Raw genomic sequence first — 20,535 nt, 5'->3', positions numbered from 1 at the left:
AGTTCCTCTTTTATAATCAGTTTTTTTTTCCGACAAGGGTGACATATTAGTCTGTTTATCACTTGATCTTATGAAATTAGTAACATATTCAAATCCAAACCTTATTTTTCTCACTCAACCATTGAGACATGCAGGCTATGAGCCCACACTTGTACATTTTTGTTAACTGACCCTGGATAGGGTGGGCTCTTAAAAATATACTTTGCCACTGCCTGGTCCTATCAATCAAAGCTGGCCACAGAAAAGAGCGGATCCTGGGTGCAAAATGAGCAACAGTGATGCCCTCATTGCACCAAAGGCCTAATTTGCATTTTAAGAAAAAATATAACTCAAGAAAAAAGCCTAGGGTCAACTAAAGACAAACAGAGTTTTAATCAGGTGAACCACAGCTATATGTCTACGCAAACAGTTGGATATGGAGGTCTTTGGTGACAGATTCCCTCTCAGGCAAGGAACCTGCGGAGAACTCATGTTTCCCAAGCACTTTGGGGAAAGTTATAAAATGTTGCTGAGGTAAAACTTAAATGGGTTTACCTTATGTGTTGTCATCATAGCTATACCTACATTGTATTTTTGGCCATTTTGCTTTTGGTATACCTACATGGTGATTTTCTATTGTCATAATTAAAGTTCATGAATAATAACTTAAAGGGGTATTCCCATCTTGGACATTGGGGACATATCGCTAGGGTATGCAGCCAATGTCTGATAGGTGCGGGTCCCTCCTCTGGGACCTGCACCCCATCTTAGAACGGAGCCCGGACTTCTGAAAATAGCCAAGTCCGCCGCTCAGCTATTTTCGGTGCTCCCATAGGAATGAATGGAGGGCACTATAATAAGCAAAGGGGAGGAAAACAAACCTATAAGTCATAGGAGGTGGGCAGATAATGCAGATCCCTTCATGTTCTTGGAAAGGTGGCCTGAAGGAAGAGATCCCAATGACACTATGGATTTTGTATGGGGCTCCTTTTCTATGCATATTATAGTACAGTATGTGTGCATCCTTCATTCTAACAATTAACGTCTAACTGACTCATATCTAGTTAAGATGGGAACATACAGTAGCTTAATGATACACTGTGATTATTTTAGGCATCTCATATGTTATTGATCTGATCTGCACTGTAGACAACTAATGGATGCAATAGTGGCTGACGATAACCAAGTATAGACTATACAAATGTGTTACATTATTTTTAAAATTAATTTTAGGTTTTTATTAAGGATTAATGTGACAATTACAGTTTCTACTGATTCATCAATTCTCTTGTGGTTTCCCTTTAAACCAAATGTATTTTTGATGAACAGATCTATGACTTTCCTGCTAATTTCACCCCGGGGCAGTGTTCTAAGCTCTAGCATTTTTCAACAGGTTGGTACATCCAAAACTCTCCCAACTCTAACATCTAAGTCTCGGCAAACAAATAAGGATTTCCAGATGTGATTGCAGTTCAGTGTTGCCATTTGTAATTTCACAAACTGAAGGGAGTTCTGCACAATCCCCTGGGTTTTTAATAAGCCCATTTAGCATGGTTGACCTAATACATGAAACACACTTACCTGGTCCCAACTGCTCTGGTCCTGTCCCCTGGCTGTAGTCGCCAGTCTTCCAGTCTCAGGCTTGATGACTTCCAGCTGGGCTGTGGCTGCTTTTTGCATGCACTGCTGCAGCCAATCACTGATTTCCCAGCGAAAAGGGACCCAGCATTGAAGTGCCCGTAGGGGACATGTCACTGCTGAGGCCAGTCATTGACTGCAGCATGGCAAGTGACTGTCCACAGTCAGGTCAGAAATCAACAAGACTGGGACCAGAAGATTGTCAAACACAGCCAGGACGCAGGACTGGACCAGTGGGGACCAGGCGAGTATGATTCTTGTATTAGGTCAACGATGCTAGGGGGGCTACATCAAAACCACAGGGATCCTGGAAATCCCCTTTAAGTGACAGACTCAAATTGGAGCAACACTGGCCCATCTGTTCAGCTCAATGTCAGGCTGGTGTAGACGCAAACTGTGTTACAATGTGTTGCTTTTATTTATAATTAATACAATTAGAACATATATTTTATAATACAAATACACACTTTTCTAAACATTGGGCTTGTTATTTAAAGAAGACCTGTAACCCACCCTAGATATGTTCATTGAGGTACATATTTGTATCACCTATGAAATAACAAATCTGGAGCATCTATTCATAAGTCTGTGATGTGTCGTTCCTCTGAAAACTGGGTGTTACTGGTTGGGGGGGGGGGGTGTTCCTACACACACTGACACACCCCATTTGACAAAAAGGAATGGTAACATCCAGTTGCCAATGTATGCATACATTTCTAGGAGAAATAACAGATCAACAGTACAATGCAGAGTTTTAAGATTAGCCAGAATTGTTATGTTATGGAGAATACAAGTAGTTTACTAAAACAGAAGTGTCATGAGAGCTGAAAGGTCCTCTTTAAAGATCTCTGCTACTACTTAGGCTTTCCAGTGACAAGGAGCACACCTCAAAGTCAATGCCCCCTGGTCAAACAGTTGGCTACATTTTTGACATTTGAAAACTTAGTAGCTTGAGGACGTCTGAAAATTTGTTTTGAACATTTTAAGCAGTGGTCGTTTAAATCGAAGGTACAGCAAGATAAAAGCCACTAACAAGGTCACACAAGTGGGAAGAGAGAGGACCAGTGACAACAAAGCACCTCCATTTCTCCATTGACAACTTTGAATCACAGACTCTGGAAGCTCCTGCACAAACATATGGCTTTTGGAGAAATTACAAGTGATCTGATTGAGATCAGCGATGTTGATACCATTGGTTTCTTTAAGGATGTCATACCAGCTCAACTTACAGCAGTCAAATGAGTTTCTACTTAGGTAAATGGTTTTGAGGCTCCTTATGAGAGGTTGGTAAGAACTGGATATTGGTATTGAAGTCAAATTGTTTTCATGGATATCCAAACACTGAAGAGTAAGATCCATTACTGACATGGGTAATGTAGTGAGGTTATTTTCTGATATATCAAGGGAAGTCAAGCTCTGGAACGCAGAGAAATCAATTTTGTCCGCAAAGTGTAAGCTTTTTCGAAGAGAAAGATATTTAAGCATTTTGACTGTATTTTGCAAAAAGTCAAGGCTTTTAAACTGATTGTAGGAAACATCGAGGTTTGTTAGTCTAGCTCCATGGAAAATAAGTTGCTTGTCCAATTTTAGCCCACAGCCTGACAAGCGAAGGTGCTGAAGAGATGGTATATTTCTAAGGTCCACACAGTTCTGGTAACCAACAATATTGTCTGAAGTAGAACATAGGGAGATCAGATTATGGCTCAGATCCAGGGTGCTTAGGCTGTTCATGGTGCTGAAAAATTGTGTGGGCAGCTCCTGTAGTCTATTTTGGCTAAGGTTAAGGTATCCGAGCTGATCAAGTTTGGAGCTGCTGTCTTGTAGGCTTAGCTCTGATAGTCTATTATTACTCAGGTCTAGAAAATGGAGATGACTTGTAATATGTTTACTTGATAAATCAAATGTTTTTAAGCAGTTCCAATTGAGTTTCAAATAAGACATAGATGACATTGCAGCAAGAAAGTCATCGGGCAAATAATCAAATTGGTTTCTGCTAAAGTCCACAACATTTAAAGTAGAGAGATTACTTGGGATGAAGTCTTTCCACAGGTAAACATTGGTGATATTGGATGTATTGTTTTCGAGTATGAGGAACTCTGCAAAGGATGAATATTCATCAAAGTGTTTGCTATAGAACTTCATTTTGTTGTCTGACAGCAGCAATGTGTTTAAATGATGGTTCTTTGGTAAAAAAGGGAAAAATAACAATTGGTTGTTAGAAATGTCCAATTTTTGCAGCTGAAAATCAACATCAACTTCCCTTGAAAAGAACCATTCAATGTGATTGTAGCTGAGATTGAGTATTTGAAGCTGTGTCAAACCAAAGTCAACAATACATGGCAGCAAGTTGAAAGCAAGGTTCAGGGTCTTCAGGTTCACAAGGCTGTCAAACGTGCCTATTTCAATCTCGTAAATATAATTCCTCTGAAGGCTCAGCTCTCTCAAGTTCCTCAGACCTTCAAAAGAGGACCTATCCAAACGCATGATAACATTATTGTCCAAATTTAGATATTCCAGGGATGTGAAATTTGTAACAAGTGTAGGTACCATGTCCTCATTAAGAGCGTTTTTGGAAAGATCCAACCACCTGAGGGATAAGGCAGATCTCAAGCCCAAGGATACCAAAGTATATTTTTTGAAAATAGTGTTGTCCTGTAGTGATAATGACTCCAGCTTAGAAGTGTCCCTAAAAGTTTTCAAGTCTATATGACCCAAATTGTTGGATTTTAAGCTCAAGTTGATGAGATCAGGATAACGCTGCAAAGTATCTTCACCTAGACTTTTCACATAGTTGTGATCCACAAGCAATTCTTGTATATCAGATGGGAGATCTTGAGGAATTGACGTGAGCCATAAATATCTGCAACGTGCCACTTTGGAAACCTAAAGCAGAGTCAACAAATTTATATGATGTACACAAGAAATCTAAAAAAAATAAATGATAAAGTAAAGCTGGCCATACAAACAATTCTAATGATTCCCCAATTTGATTAAAGAAGAAGCCAGGATTAGAGGGGTTGTTATTTTTTTTTTTTGAAAAACAAAGGGGCACATTTATTAAGACCGCCGTTTTAGACGCCGGTCTTAATAAAGGCCCAAAGCAGGCGGTGGTTCCGCCAAAGTTATGAAGAACACTAGCCTCTCCATAACTTCGGCGCATCCAGCGCCAGGTCTAAATGTAAGACAGCTTCTGAGCTGTCTTACATTTAGACCATTCTCTACAACTTAAACAGGCGTAGAAAATGGTGAAAGAGATGAGCCCCTTCTCCGCCCACAATTTTAGACCTCACGTGAGAGGGTTGAAGTCGCAGAGATTTCATCTGCCCCTGGAATACGCCAAATTTAGGCATATTTCAGAATAGTAAATGACCCCAGAAGTCTCTGCATAATATAAAATAATAGGATAGTTGATACCTTACTGATACCCTACTGTTCCTGTTACATGACTTGACGGTCCTCGGCCGATCTCTACTTCCTGGTCCATCTCGTCACACACATAAAATGGCTACTAAGCCAATCACTGGCAGTAGCAGTGATGCACCTCAACAGTAATTTCCTGCGTGTAGAGAGGAACCAGGAAGTGGAAAGCAGTAGGGCACCTTGTGGAGTTATAATAGGAGCGGTGGAGAATCGGCCCACCGAGAAATTTCCCTGTGAGGTCTATGGCCAATCCGCCCCTGGCTTAAAGGGATTTTCCAATAAAAATGAATTTTTAACAAGTTCTTGCAGCATTCCCCTGAAACCGAAGAGTTATACTTACCTGCTCCCCGAACTGTTTTTTCTTGGCAGTGCATGGCCATGGTCACATGCACCTCTCCAGCAAATCACTGGCTTCAGCGGTGATGTGGCCACAAGCAGCGTGTCACTGCTGAAGTCAGCCATTGACTGGAGCAGTGTATGTGACCATGGCCATGCACTGACAGGTGTAAAAGTGCAGGAACCGGAAGATGGAGGCAGAGGGGGCAAGGGCGGCATGAAGCAGGTAAGTATCAATCTTCTGTTTTAGGGGCCATGCTGCAGGAACTTGGTCATAAATCAGTGAGGATGGCGCTCCCTGGTTATTACCACCTCCTGCCAGTTACAGGTGCCATGCAATAACCAGTAAGCACTTTCTCTTACTATTGGGGAAAGCGCTTATTGGTTAACAATTTAATAACCAGGCCTGAAAAGACACTTTTTTTTGTGATTTAGTGCATGTGGTCGTTCGAACGGTTGTAAATTTTTTATGTGCTGTGACTACCAAAATAATTTTTGCAACATTTTTTTGCTTGACACATAGGGCCTTATAATTTTTTTTCAAGCTATAGCTCCTTATCTGCCACCAAAATAAATTATTATAATTAGTTACCTTTTTTTTGTTATATAATATGTATAGTTTAACGTGAATGGGGCGATAATGGCGACGGTTTTGGTTGGTGTGGGTATTTTTTCTTTTATGTATTTTATTATTTTTTTATCTTTTTTAACTTAATTTTTAATATATTTCTGCTACAAATAATATCCCCCAAGAGGTCATAAAAAGACCTTTTGGATCACACTGACACTTTTTGTAAATTCTTCACTCTTTCCTTTTAATTTATTACTTTTATTTGCATTTTAATAATATTTTATTGTATTCTTTTTTATAATTAGTTTATTACTTATTATTTAAATACATTTTTGCCACATAATATCTCCCCCAAGAGGTCATAAAAGTACTGTTAGGGTGCAATGAACACTCTACTATTTTGCACTTTACATTTTATTTCTTTTACTTTCTATATTTTTTTTATATATATATGTATATTTTTGCCACATAATGTGTCCCCCAAGGGATCATAAAAAGACTGTTAGGGGGCAGTAAACACTATTTTATTTTGCACTTTTTCCTTTTAATTTTTTATTTTATTTGTATTTTTTTTTATCATTTTAATTTTTTTTGCCACATCATATTTTATATATTTTTTATTTTATTTGTGATTTATTGTATTTAAAAAATAATAATTTTCTAACTTATTTTTTTATATATTTTTTCCACATAATTTGTCCCCAAGAGGTCACTGAAAGACCTTTGGGGACACAGACTTATTTTTGCACTATTTCCACTGTAACTGGGGCATCCAAAGGAGCCCCAGAGACAGGGGAAACCAACCTGCTGTGGGGGTTTTGTACACAGGCAGAGGTGATCAGGGTCTCCTGACCCTGCAGCTCTGCACTCCTCTGCCCCCAAGCCAGGTCCACCCTGCATAGCGCTCACCTGTGTGAGGAGAAGGCAGAAGCGCTGATACACTGCTTCTGCCTTCTCCTCGGGTCTCGTGCTGTCACTGACAGCCGGGGACCCGTCCTGCTACAGTGCAGGGGCAGCAGCTGTAATAATCCATCGTGCTGCGCTGCAGGCAGAAATCTCACGATCAGCTGTGTTTCTGTCCAGGAGGAAGGGGGCCGCAAACCTTGGCTCTGGGCGCCGCGGGTTGTGCACCCCTAGTCTAGTGTGTAGTTGGTAGTGTAAAGTGTCACCTACAGAATGAAGCATAGACTGAAGTCATTGCAATGCTTAAAGGCAATGAACATCTTTGGGGGGAATTTTTTATTATTGCATTCTACTGACAGGCTTGATCTGTAGTTTTCCAAAAGACGCACCAAAATCACATATTCTTTACTTCACTGTAGTATTTTATTAAGGAAATACATGCAAATTCACTATTTCAGTCTTTTAGTTACAATTAGTCAGACTATAATTACCTTTTCTTGACATGTCTATTCCCATAAAACGTAACTTTTAATGTTGCTTATTAAACTTACTTACTGACCATTAAACTACTTTAAAACTATCAGTTGTGTCGCCTTTTCTTTGTTGTTATTATTATATCATTCACACTGGTAGTAAGGTACTATTTTGTGTATCACGCGTTCCCTATTCCCTGACGAAGCGTCGAGCGAAACCCGGGTCGGGCAGGATTGTAAAGACTGCTCTGACTGTCTATTTTTGTCTTACGTTTGTGAGTATATTAAATCTTTTATACTCTGATTGTGCAAACGGTGCTTTACTAATGGAGCGATTAAATGTTTTTTAGCGGTGGTGAAAAGAAGACTTAAAAAGATAAGAAGGAAAGCCCTGGAGTTTGTGTGATGTGCCTGTATACCAAGCTGCGCTTGTGAGTACAATCACGCGGGAACGGTTGCTGGTGATTTATAGTACTTCACTATTTGCGTATTTTCTGACATCCCACAGGAGCCCTGGATCGGTGATAGTGGGACCTGATAAATTGCTTATGTTTCCGTAATTGGATGTGTCAAGTTTGAAGAAGGTTTATTCTTCTGGATAGGGAACGCGCGGTCCCTCAAAAACACATGTACTGAACTGTGACTTGTACCCACTTCACTCTTGGGAATCGCTGCGACATACCATTGACTACGTATTGGAGCTACTATTGTTTTTTTTTTTTTACTATTTTGTGTATGACTGGAGGCTGGCAGGCGCGCGCTGGCTCCAGACTCTTCCAGTATATTCCTCTCCTATCATTTATGTGGTAACACTTTCTGATTGCAAGGCTTCACTTCTGTGTTAAAACCTATTCCCCCAAACACTGCCCCCCGACATGTTTCACCAGCTGCTATGGCGTCTTCAGGGGATCGGGCAGTATATGCTTGATGGGCGTGGCTGGATCTTTTAAGCACTCTTATTATTGCGTCATCTTCAGTAACCTATCGCCTCCCGTGATAAATCCACCTCGGGGTGTATTGTTTAATATCTCCTCACTTACTGGTGCTAATTTCTATCGCACTTCCCATGGTTAACGTCATCTTCTTGTTGAAGATGAAGAAGATGACGTTAACCATGGGGGGTGCGATAGAAATTAGCGCCAGTAAGTGAGGACATATTAAACAATACACCCCGATGTAATTAATAGTCTGACTGACTAGTTGTAAATAAAGGATAAAAGTGCCTTTACATATGTCTGGGTCAATTATTCAGTATTTCAGGGCTCGATTTATGAACTCATGACAACTTATAAACGCTAATTTAAGACATATTCTTATCAAAATGATTTTTATCAAACTGAAGATTGTAGCTATAATGAGTGCTTTATGAGCTGTCAGGGATACAGATGGAGCCATCATAGCTGATAGTTGGCAGGTCCTAATACGTATGGGTAGCTGAACATTACATTATGGAATGGCTGACAATGAAATTCTCTAAACAAAATATGTAAAGTGTCTCTAGCATGGCACACTGCATTTGGCCAGTTTAGTATTAAAGTCACTCTGTGGTTGTCCTCTTGTGCATCCATTTTGAATTGCCCCGTTGCATGTAAAATAAAATATACAGAGATATATATAAAAATAAGAAACTTTGTATATAGTCTTGGATTAAAAATATCCTTCTGTTTTTGTGCACACAGCTACTAAGTAGACCCCTGTGTCATCATTGATACTGACTACAAAGAGGCGGTGAACTAGTAGAGGGACTCGATGGAAGATTCGAATACAGGATTTGTTTGTGATCTTTAGTTATGAAGACACATACAGTAGATTTGTATAGGAGGTGTAGACACTATATGATAGGATATGATACACTCCTTAACATTGCAAATGCAAAACCAAGAAGGACAAGCCATAAGTGATGTAAATAGAGGAGGTAGCAGGTGTTGCTAAGATCTACAGATGATGGTACGTGGCAGAGGCATAAAAGCCAGATTAAATGCAATTATTTTTTTTGCCACATAAAACCTCAAAAGTCAGATCAAGTCGTGTGTGATGATTGTGTGATGCCTCCTATTCCCAATATACCAGTTATTGCCACTTATTGCAGACTGAGAGGTACGCAATTCTTGAACTGAGAGACCTTGGTTTATCCCTCCGGAAAATAACTACGCGCCTAGGCCAAGATGTCACTGCTGTTCAACGTTCCCCTGGTGGTTGGGAGAACAACGATGAACTGGAATGACAGCAAGAGTTTCACAGAAGCAAACCTCTGCATGGACGGATCGTCTGATTAGAAGAATGGCACATAGTAACATAGTATATAAGGCTGAAAAAAGACATCTGTCCATCCAGTTCGGCCTGTTATCCTGCAAGTTGATCCAGAGGAAGGCAAAAACTGTGAGGTAGAAGCTCGTTTTCCCCACGTAAGGGGAGAAAAATTCCTTTTTCGACTCCAATCAGGCAATCAGAATAACTCCCTGGATCAACGACCCCTCTCTAGTAGCTATAGCCGGTAATATTATTACCCTCCAGAAATACATCCAGGCCCCTCTTGAACTCTTTTAGTGAACTCACCATCACCACCGCAGAGAGTTCCATAGGGTTCCATAGTGATCCATCCTGTACTGCAAGTAAAATCTGACATCACAATTAAAGCCCAGTGCCGCAAACAGTGTCTACACAAACTATCAGAAGGCATTTGCTAAGAGACGGACATCCAGCTACAAGTGTTCAAAGACTATCATTTTGCACAGCAAGATGGCAATGGAGATCTATCCTCTTCAGCTATGAGTCCTGCTTTTGTCCCGGATACAATGATAGCCAGAGATTGATCTGGAGACTAAGTGGTCAACGCCTTTAAAGGGCTTCTGTCACCCCACTAACCTCATTTTATATTTTTGGGGTACTTTTTTGGGGGTACTTATAGTGGGGTGACAGAAGCCCTTTAAGAAGATTTCACAAGTAAACATCACAATGGTCCTACTCCTGGGATTATGGTGTGGGGTGGCATAAAGTATGGTAGCCAGGCCCCTCTAGTCTTCATTTCAGGTACACTTACTGCTGGATTTGGTTGTGGAACCACTGGTATGGTCATTTCTCCAAAGTCCCTTTTCAACAGGACAAAGCAAGGCCACATGTTGCTAGTGCTACTGTAAGCAGCCTTCCATAGAGCACATCATGAACATAATTGGTTGGCAATCGTAAAGGAAACAGCCAGCAGCAGATCATGATGATTTTCGTGCCCAAGTGAATTCAGCGTTACAGAACATTTCTCAGACAACCATTAATAACCCCGCTGATAGAATGCCAAGGCGTATAAGAGCACGTATTTCTCCACATGGCACTCATACTCAATGCTGAATAAATCAAGATGTTTTGAATATTTTGCTTCCATTTGTTTTATCATTTACATGTCTATCCACCCTGTAATTTTCATAATTACATGAATTTTCTTTCTTGGTTTTGCAATTTCAAGGTTGACGAGTGTATTTTAACCAACTCTGCAAACTTGCTTCATTTTATATTTTAGATGCAGTGTAACACATGTGTTTCAAAGGTGTATGTAGCCTTTAAAGGGAATCTGTCACACCGATTTTGGACTATTATATACAGTACAACATGAGTAATACTGCTCACAGGGAGGCCAGATCACTATTTATTTTCCTACTGCCCCTGGTTCCCTGCTGTCAGCACTCAAAGCTGCACTGAAAGACGTAGTCCAGACTGCTGTCCAATGCTAACATAATGGAGAGGACTCCTGTGCGCATGCACTGCAGTCCTGACAATGTATTTCAACGCAGCTGTGAGCACTGACAGCGGGAGAACAGAACGCAGCAGGAAAATAATAATAGTGATCGGGACTCCATATCTGCAGTACTCATGTACTACTGTAGATAATGGTCCAACATCGGGGTGACAGATTCCCTTTAATAGCTTGAAAGATAAAAGATTGTAGAATAATAGATAATAAAAGCCATAAAAGGTATATAAAGCTGCTCCATGTACGGCTATACTGTAAATGTTTTGTCTGTCAACTAAAGCAAAGTCAAGTTAAAATGCACAGACTGCTATAGAAATCAGATAAGTGTGAAGTGAAATGATATCATAACTTTTATCCAGTATAACATGGGCAGACTTACCAGCTGGCAGCCACTTGGCGAGAAATGTTTAGCTCCATCAGCAATATTCCTCCAGTGTAATGAAACGTACATGTATATCAATAAGCACCAAAAGGACACAATGGCCATATCATCAGCAAATGTCCTGCTAAACCAAGGCGGACAGTTGTGATTGTTGTGGTATCAGTGGTTAGTCTGGTATACAGGGCACATTCACGGGGAGCTTTTTTTCTGGCTTCTATGCATGTAAATAAAATAATGACATTAGTTACTAAAAACTACAAACACTGAAATAATGGTGACTGCATATGTGACAAAGGTGACCACAGCTCCTTCCACGTTTCCTCTTTTATATTGAAAAATAATACATAACCTGGGCATAGTGACAATGTGTTATACCGGTCCTTCTAAAAAAATTAGCATATTGTGATAAAGTTCATTCTTTTCTGTAATGTACTGATAAACATTAGACTTTCATATATTTTAGATTCATTACACACAACTGAAGTAGTTCAAGCCTTTTATTGTTTTAATATTGATGATTTTGGCATACAGCTCATGAAAACCCAAATTTCCTATCTAAAAAAATTTGCATATCATGAAAAGGTTTTCTAAACGAGCTATTAACCTAATCATCTGAATCAACTAATTAACTCTAAACACCTGCAAAAGATTCCTGAGGCTTTTAAAAACTCCCAGCCTGGTTCATTACTCAAAACCGCAATCATGGGTAAGACTGCCGACCTGACTGCTGTCCAGAAGGCCATCATTGACACCCTCAAGCAAGAGGGTAAGACATAGAAAGAAATTTCTGAACGAATAGGCTGTTCCCAGAGTGCTGTATCAAGGCACCTCAGTGGGAAGTCTGTGGGAAGGAAAAAGTGTGGCAGAAAACGCTGCACAACGAGAAGAGGTGACCGGACCCTGAGGAAGATTGTGGAGAAGGACCGATTCCAGACCTTGGGGGACCTGCGGAAGCAGTGGACTGAGTCTGGAGTAGAAACATCCAGAGCCACCGTGTACAGGCGTGTGCAGGAAATGGGCTACAGGTGCCGCATTCCCCAGAAACAGCGGCAGAAGCGCCTGACCTGGGCTACAGAGAAGCAGCACTGGACTGTTGCTCAGTGGTCCAAAGTACTTTTTTCGGATGAAAGCAAATTTTGCATGTCATTCGGAAATCAAGGTGTCAGAGTCTGGAGGAAGACTGGGGAGAGGGAAATGCCAAAATGCCTGAAGTCTAGTGTCAAGTACCCACAGTCAGTGATGGTCTGGGGTGCCATGTCAGCTGCTGGTGTTGGTCCACTGTGTTTTATCAAGGGCAGGGTCAATGCAGCTAGCTATCAGGAGATTTTGGAGCACTTCATGCTTCCATCTGCTGAAGAGCTTTATGGAGATGAAGATGTCATTTTTCAGCCCGACCTGGCACCTGCTCACAGTGCCAAAACCACTGGTAAATGGTTTACTGACCATGGTATTACTGTGCTCAATTGGCCTGCCAACTCTCCTGACCTGAACCCCATAGAGAATCTGTGGGATATTGGGAAGAGAAAGTTGAGAGACGCAAGACCCAACACTCTGGATGAGCTTAAGGCCGCTATCGAAGCATCCTGGGCCTCCATAACACCTCAGCAGTGCCACAGGCTGATTGCCTCCATGCCACGCCGCATTGAAGCAGTCATTTCTGCAAAAGGATTCCCGACCAAGTATTGAGTGCATAACTGAACATAATTATTTGAAGGTTGACTTTTTTTGTACTAAAAACACTTCTTTTATTGGTCGGATGAAATATGCTAATTTTTTTAGATGGGAATCTTGGGTTTTCATGAGCTGTATGCCAAAATCATCAATATTAAAACAATAAAAGGCTTGAACTACTTCAGTTGTGTGTAATGAATCTAAAATATATGAAAGTCTAATGTTTATCAGTACATTACAGAAAATAATGGACTTTATCACAATATGCAATTTTTTTTAGAAGGACCTGTGACCTGTATATACGATGGATAGACAGCTTACTAGTGATGGACACATGGCTACCTAATCTTTTTACTAAGCTACAGCCAATGTAATAGAAAGCATTACATTCATGATACTAAAAAGATAAACTACTAATTTGAAATTTAAATTTTTGGTTGGTTGTTCACCAGTGAGTTTGTCACCAGGAAATTCACCGTTACACCAGGCACAATGCCTTGCATGGCTAGCTCAACTGCATGTAATGATACATTTCACTTTAAAGGGTTGTGTCAAAAGCATATTCTACATTTTTCAAACCAGCACCTGGATCTGAACACTTTTGTAATTGCATGCAATCAAAAATTTTGTATAGACAGTAAGAAATAAAAAAGAAAAATTATTTGTATAGCGCCACCTGCTGTTTGTTCTTTTCCTTATTTTTTTGTCCGTCTGACTGAGCTGGTCAAACGTCTGAATCTTCACCTACTATCAGCCATATGTTCTGTAAGGCTACTTTCACACCTGCGTTAGGTGCGGATCCGTCTGGTATCTGCACAGACGGATCCGCACCTATAATGCAAACGATTGTATCCATTCATAACGGATCCGTTTGCATTATGAAGAACAAAGTCAATCCGTCCTGACTTACATTGAAAGTTAATGGGGGACAGATCCGTTTTCAATTGCACCATATTGTGTCAGTAAAAACGGATCCGCTCCCATTGACTTACATTGTAAGTCAGGACGGATCCGTTTTGCTGCGCATCGCGAGGCGGACACCAAAACGCTGCAAGCAGAGTTTTGGTGTCCGCATTCAGAGCAAAATGGAGGCGGAACGGAGCCAAACTGATGCATTCTCAGTGGATCCTTATCCATTCACAATGCATTAGGGCAAAGCAGATCCGTTTTGAACCGTTCAAAAAAGCCAGTGTGAAAGTAGCCTAAGAAGTTGTGGCAGTTACAGGGAGAAAGCTGCAGCAGAAAGGACACATCCCCTGCCAGGGTGAAGTTAATCTAGCAGAGCAATTGGAGCAGTGAATGTGGAGATCTATGGACCCATGTGAGGTACAGGGCTGGTTCTAGCTTTGCTAGAAAGGTATTGTCATATACTGTATGATGTCTGATTTAAAGGATGGCAAAACCCCTTTAAGGATCCGTTGCTTCATTCTGGAGAAAAAGTAGTTTTAATCCATATGTAAATGAGCACTTAAGTGCACTGAGGGTGGATTCAAGCCACTCTGTGCACCCTTCTTCTTCTTCTAGCCCCTCCCTCTCCTTGATTGGCCAGGTTCCTGCATAGGCATCTGTCCTGGCCTTGTCAATAAGGAAGGAGAGAGAGGGGCTGGCAGAGGAATCAGGAGAAGCAAGGGTGCACAGAGTATGAGATGAGCTACTTCTACAGGGCATTGTGTTTGGTTTAACACAAGCATGTGTAATCTTTTCTTATAATGTCAAGTGGATGGTTCTTAGCAGCTGGGCCTGTGTGTGATCAGGTAGTCCAAGGATGTCCAACCTGAGGCTCTCCAGCTGTTGCAAAACTACAACTCCTAGCATGCCCAGACTACCTACAGCTATCAGTCTATAGCAGGACATGGTGGGAGTTGTAGTTTTACAACAGTTGGAGAGGCGCAGGTTGGCCATGCCTGAGCTAGTCACTTAGGGGAACGTGGCCAAGGAGTCATCAAACTCCCAATCTTTCTAATGATAATTTACTTTATTGCACATTGAACTTTTGTAGTTACCAACCTCCTTCCAAAAGCCCGACAGCTAGTTAATGCGTATGTATATTGCCGTTAAACATTAATGTGTATTTGTTGTGTTCTTAAAGGGCATCTGTCAGCAGATTTGTCCCTATGACACTGGCTGACCTGTTACATGTGCTCTTGGCAGCTGAAGACATCTGTGTTGGTCCCATGTCCATATGTGCCCGCATTGCTGTGAAAAATTATGTTTTAGCATATGCAAAGGAGCCTCTAGAGGCGTTGCTGGTGCTCCTGGAGGCTCTGCTTTCTCCAACTGCTGCGCCCTCTGCACTTTGATTGACAGGGCCAGGCGTGATGACGTTTTCACTGCCTGGTCCTTTTAATAAAAGTGCAGAAGGTGCGGCAGTTGCAGAGAGAGTAGAGCCTCTAGCTGTAATGACAACGACCCCGTTATTCCTAGAGGCTCATTTCCAGATAGTAAAACATCATTTTTCTCAGCAATGTGGGCACATATGAACATGGGACCATTTCACCTGTAAAACAATCCATTAAAGTCTGCACTGCAAAAGCCAAGAGAACCTGAACCCTGTAGCGTACCTAAACAGCAGCTTATGTCAACATTTATGGCATTTCCATACTGCGTAGAACCAGAAAAATACCCGTAGTGCCAAAATGCTCACTCCACTCCTCGATAAATGGCTTGAGGGGTGTAGTTTACAAAATGGGGTCACTTATTAAGGGTTTCCACTGTCATAGTCTCTGCAAATGATGTAGAGGCTGACAACCATTCCATCACAATCTGGGCTCCAAAAGCCAAATGGCACTCCTTCCCTTCTGAGCTCTGCTGTGTGCTCATACAGCAGCTTATGTCCATGTTTTGGGCATTTCTGTACCCAGTAGAACCTGCCTATGAATTCAAATGGTGTGGTATGAATCTCAGGTGACAGCATATTGGGTACTGAAATACTATGGCTGTGGAAAACTTAAATATTTTGAGGGGTGTAGTTTCCAAAATGGGGTCATTTCTTGGTAATTCCATTTATTATTTCACCCCAGAGCCTCTACTTACACAGGCAGTATAAATCACCACACTGGACCTCAAAATGTGCATAATACTAGGATATCACTAGGATATGCCCCCATTGTCTCGCATGCGCTGCGCTGTGTACCTTCTGGGACTTTGCCAGCTCCGTTTACGAGATAGGATCGGCCCCCATTGTCTGATAGATGTGGGTTCTTACCTCAAGAAACCACACCTATCAGACAATGGGGGCATATCCTAGCGATATGCCCCCCATTGTCTGAGATGACACAACCCCTTTAAAGTGAAAACTGTGTCCTGAAGGGGCTAAATATATATTTAAAGGGGTTGTCCCATGAAAAATATTTTAAATTTTACAAACCAGCACCTGTATCTGAATACTTTTGTAATTGCATGTAATTAAACATTTTGTATAGCCACTGAGTTATTCTATATTATTTTATCTGTATATCACCACCACCTGTTCTTTCTTTTCCTTATTTCTCTCTCGACCTCACTGAGGTGGCCGCACATGCTCAGTTCCATCCTTTACCTGCCACCAGTCATATTTACTGTTAGAGCAATGAATGGTGAACAGAAACTGGAGCAATGAATGGTGAGCGCTCTGGATCCATGGGAGGTATGGGGCTGGTTCTAACTTTATTGGAAAGTGATTTTTATGCACTATATAATATTTGATTTTCATCTTTGTCATTAATCATGGCATAAAACCTTTAATATAAAAACTTGATTTAAATGATAGGTAAATTACAGATGGTACATTGTGTGGATACCCCCCAAATGTTAGGTAGGTGCGGGTCCCACCTCTTGGACCTGCACTTATCTCTAGTACGGGGCACAGTGAACAAGAGCACACCGCGTACGCGCAGCGTGCTCTCTTTTCACTTATATAGGAGTTCTGAATTATTCCCATAGAAATGAATGGAGAGCTTGCACACAAGTGTGGCCTCCTCTCTGTTCACCTATATAGGACTGCTAGAAACAGCTGAGCCAGTTCTCAGCTATTTTCAGAACTGTCATAGAAATGAGGGGGGGGGGCAGCTGTTCTGCGTTCACTTCAGGGGTCCCATTCTAAAGATAGGGAACAACGCCTATGTGACATTGGTGGAATATTTAATTTTCTAGGACTTAATTCTTACTTCTTAGGATAGGTCATCAATATAAGTCATAATCCCATCACTCCCGCTCAGATCAACAGTTTTTACTAGATCTGGAGCTGGAACGGCGTACCCAATCTATGACACTCTCCACTGTGTAGTGGCTATGCCTGGTTATTGCAGCACCACTCCCATTCACTTGATTGTGTTGCAGCTAGTAAAAAAAAAAAGAAGCTGATTGTGAAATAGCCAGGAGTCGGACCTCCCCGATCTAATATTGATGACCCATTCTAAGGATGATATATCCTAAAGATAGGTCATCAATGAGCAAATCCTGGAAAAGCCCTCTAAAGGGTTTGTCCCATTGAGGCATTTGGGGTCTGTATTCAACCCCTTATATTAGTCAGAGCGGATGCGCACTACAAATGGCCTCTTGCACTCTGGAGGACATAGTGCATTTACCTATCACATGGTTTGGCATGCAATAAGTGAATGGATGCAATGCAATACTATCTTTTCCCAGTAGTGACCTATATAGGGGAAATGCATAGGTGTCCATAGCTTCCCCAAGGAATAATAGCTGGTGATTAGGGGTTTCTGCTAGTACAGCTTCCAGAAGCTCATTTAGGAAAGGGGATGTCCAGATGGGGAAATCTGGTTAAAGTGGTCTGCGTAAAGGGAACATACATTTTTCACCTTTCTAATTATTTGTTACCCATGAGGTTTAAGTTTTGTTTTACAGTCCAACTTTAGGTGTACAACTTGATTAAAGGAACCTCAAGGCATAGAATATTTCTCCCTTTTGGCCACGTTCCTTTGAAAATCAATGGTGTTACATGAAGTAGTGGTGCATCTGTGGTTTTTAGTAAAACACTTCTATAAAATACCTAGAACTGTTTCTTTAAAAAAAAAATATAATAGAAAAGGCAAATTTCAGTCCATCCTCCTTAAAGGGAATGTGTCACCCCAAGATGACCTATTGCCTGTATCAAGTTTTTCAAGTTAGATCTGGTTCACGATAGGCACATAAGGATGGAAACCTTCCAAACCGAGTTTTACTGATGGTGGTGACAATTTGTTTTATTGCAATACTGTGCGTGAACAAGGGCATAGGTGCAGAGGTAGCAGTCACTACCGGGCCTAAAGACCCTTGTGCCACATTAGAAGATACTAGTATTATAGAAAGTGCATGCAGGTCAAGTTACACCTCTGGCTGGAGGGAAGGGGTTAGGTCAAGAGGTGTAACTTGACCTGCATGCACTGGGGGGGGGGGTTGCCCTTTCAATTTTTGCCTCAGGCAGCACAAAGGCTATGTGACTCCCTGCCCCTGGCCACAAAGCACTGAGGGAAGGGGGGCCCAAGCTGGACTCTTGCACCAGGGCCCGTGAGCCTTTAGCTACGCACCTGTAAGCGTAAAGCATATTATGTATAATAATAAGATCCAGATCTCTCAGTAGGTATCAGAGTGTGGAAATGTATGAGTAGCTATAGCCTACGAAATAGGTTTATTTTTCCCCGTTCCAGCTCAAAAAGAGTATCTTACGATTTCTATAGATACATGGGAATTAGATGACATAATATGATTGATAAGGAGTACCCATGCCCATAACTGTGGAAACTAAAAAAAAATTTAGTTTACAGATTATCTTAACATTATGTAGTGGTGACAAGCCAAGAATTTCCTACACAAAGAAAAACCACCATCATTGTGGGAAAATTCCACTAATTGGTTGTATTTCTTTCAACTGTTGAGTTACAGGAACCTGAGAGTAGCTATTCATCCCCATTCGCTTTCCTGTAACTTAATCGAGGGGCATGTGTTAGCCAAATCTGAGGTGAGCACCTTCAGAATTACTTAGGTATGTGGATTTGGGTTCATCGGAGGTTTCACCTATGAATGTTTTATTGAAGATGAACATACAGTACAGTGGCTAGAGAGACTCAATCTTCTCATCATAGTTTCAAGAAGCTGTTCCTTCAGAATTCTGTCTACTTTTAAAGATCTAGGGTTAACATTTACCAAGCTTACACTTCAAGGAAGTCTTCTGACCTGCAGTGTCCTAAAAGATATAGTATGCTCTCTATACTAACAGTTTAATAGTGCAACTCCTTTGATTCATTCATTTATCTGTTTGTGGGCTAGGAAACCCCAAAAGACACAATAAGCGAGTCACTTACCGCACATACCTGAAAGCACAACATCTTGGGTTCCACTTGAGCTGTTTGGGGCCACAGGAATGAATGAAGAAGTGGTGTCATGGCAGTGAATGACCTTGGCATGTAGAATTGTAACCCATCTGCAAAAGCCGCAAAGTTAACCTACGACATTAGTCTTAAGTTATTTTGCAGAGAAGTTAGTCAAAAAGTCCACTGCTTCAGCCATGCAGAGGTCAAAACGATGTGATCGCAGAATAGGAGGTCAGCAAGTGCCAATGTGGGCATCTCCAGGATGTTACATGGGGTTTGGCAACTTAGTTGAAGAGCAAGGTGTGCATGTGGTTAGCATGGCACATTCAGAAGCAGGACTGCACATTTCTAGCTTCTTGAGGTTATTTTAGATCTTGCGGAAGGAAATAACGGAAACCAAAGTCACATGAACTGCTGTGAAATGAAAAAAAATGTATGAGAGATGTCACCAGGCCATGCGTCATCTATAGGCAGTTCTTCTTTTTCATCTCCTGGAGTGAATTTAATTTTCTTTACCTCAATGGGTTTTTCTGGCCAAGTTTTCTTTTAGGGGCAAGATTTAGAAGATGGTAAAATATAGTGTCACTTTAAGATGCACTCTTATTAAAGAGTTTTTCAGTACTTTAGTACTAATGACCTTTAGAAGTATTACCTACTTTGTTATTTTACACTGTTCTGAGCCTCTTTTATAAAATGTTCATTGGAAGATAGCCCCTTTAAGGCAAGGGCTACATGGCGACACTGTTCACGCGACACCTGTCGTGGACAGGATCTCTGAGTAGCGGTGATCCCATAGAAATGAATGGGATTGCCGCGGCAGTCGCAAAAAATCCAGGCGTGTTGGATTTTATGCGACTGCCACAGCGATCCCATTCATTTCTATGGGATCACCGCTACTCAGCGATCCTGGCCACGACTAGTGTCACGCAACCAGTGTCGCTGTGTAAGCCCTTGCCTTAGTGTTGTAGTGTTAGCAATCGTTCAGACTAGAATTGCAATTGTATGACGTTTTGACATATTCTCTTTACTTCATTGTGTTGGCACTCCCGATATTTAATCTGTATAGTAATGTGCACGACCATCTACTGAGATGGTCGCAGATCCTTCAGCTGCCACCAGCCTGTTAGAAG

The 20,535-nt window shown here is 41.3% G+C and overlaps 1 protein-coding gene and 1 long non-coding RNA gene across 4 annotated transcripts in view; one reads left to right on the top strand and one right to left on the bottom strand.

Annotated features, from left to right (window-relative positions):
- Positions 1 to 8,367, top strand: part of LOC122934045 — a 28,541-nt gene extending 20,174 nt beyond the window's left edge. The window contains exon 3 of the long non-coding RNA XR_006388627.1: positions 7,671 to 8,367. This is a non-coding gene — a long non-coding RNA (uncharacterized LOC122934045). The remainder of the gene's footprint in view (positions 1 to 7,670) is intronic.
- On the bottom strand, positions 349 to 19,747 carry NRROS (negative regulator of reactive oxygen species). 3 transcript variants are annotated; one of them, XM_044289189.1, is made up of 3 exons: positions 19,397 to 19,747; positions 11,442 to 11,658; positions 349 to 4,500 (listed from the first exon to the last, which is right to left on the bottom strand). In XM_044289189.1, exons 2-3 carry the CDS (start codon positions 11,547 to 11,549, stop codon positions 2,560 to 2,562), a joined length of 2,049 nt encoding a protein of 682 aa, XP_044145124.1. In that variant the 5' UTR covers positions 11,550 to 11,658; positions 19,397 to 19,747; the 3' UTR covers positions 349 to 2,559. The 3 variants fall into 3 exon arrangements, with proteins under 3 accessions (XP_044145124.1, XP_044145125.1, XP_044145126.1); XM_044289190.1 differs by having other exon boundaries at positions 19,406 to 19,747; XM_044289191.1 differs by lacking the exon at positions 11,442 to 11,658.
- Between the last annotated feature and the right edge of the window lie 788 nt (positions 19,748 to 20,535).

This window comes from Bufo gargarizans, chromosome 4, assembly GCF_014858855.1.
Source record: "Bufo gargarizans isolate SCDJY-AF-19 chromosome 4, ASM1485885v1, whole genome shotgun sequence".
NCBI classification, from domain to species: Eukaryota; Metazoa; Chordata; class Amphibia; order Anura; family Bufonidae; genus Bufo; species Bufo gargarizans.
Note: the sequence above shows the minus strand (reverse complement) of the source record. Positions and strands in the feature narration are given on the sequence as shown.

Bases quoted from the DNA above. Each gene is read 5' to 3' on its own strand.
- NRROS (XM_044289189.1), bottom strand. From the start codon at position 11,549: ATGGCCATTGTGTCCTTTTGGTGCTTATTGATATACATGTACGTTTCA. The intron at 4,501-11,441 runs GTAAGTCTGCCC...ACTCTGCTTTAG, and splicing joins CGCCAAGTGGCTGCCAGCTG to GTTTCCAAAGTGGCACGTTG.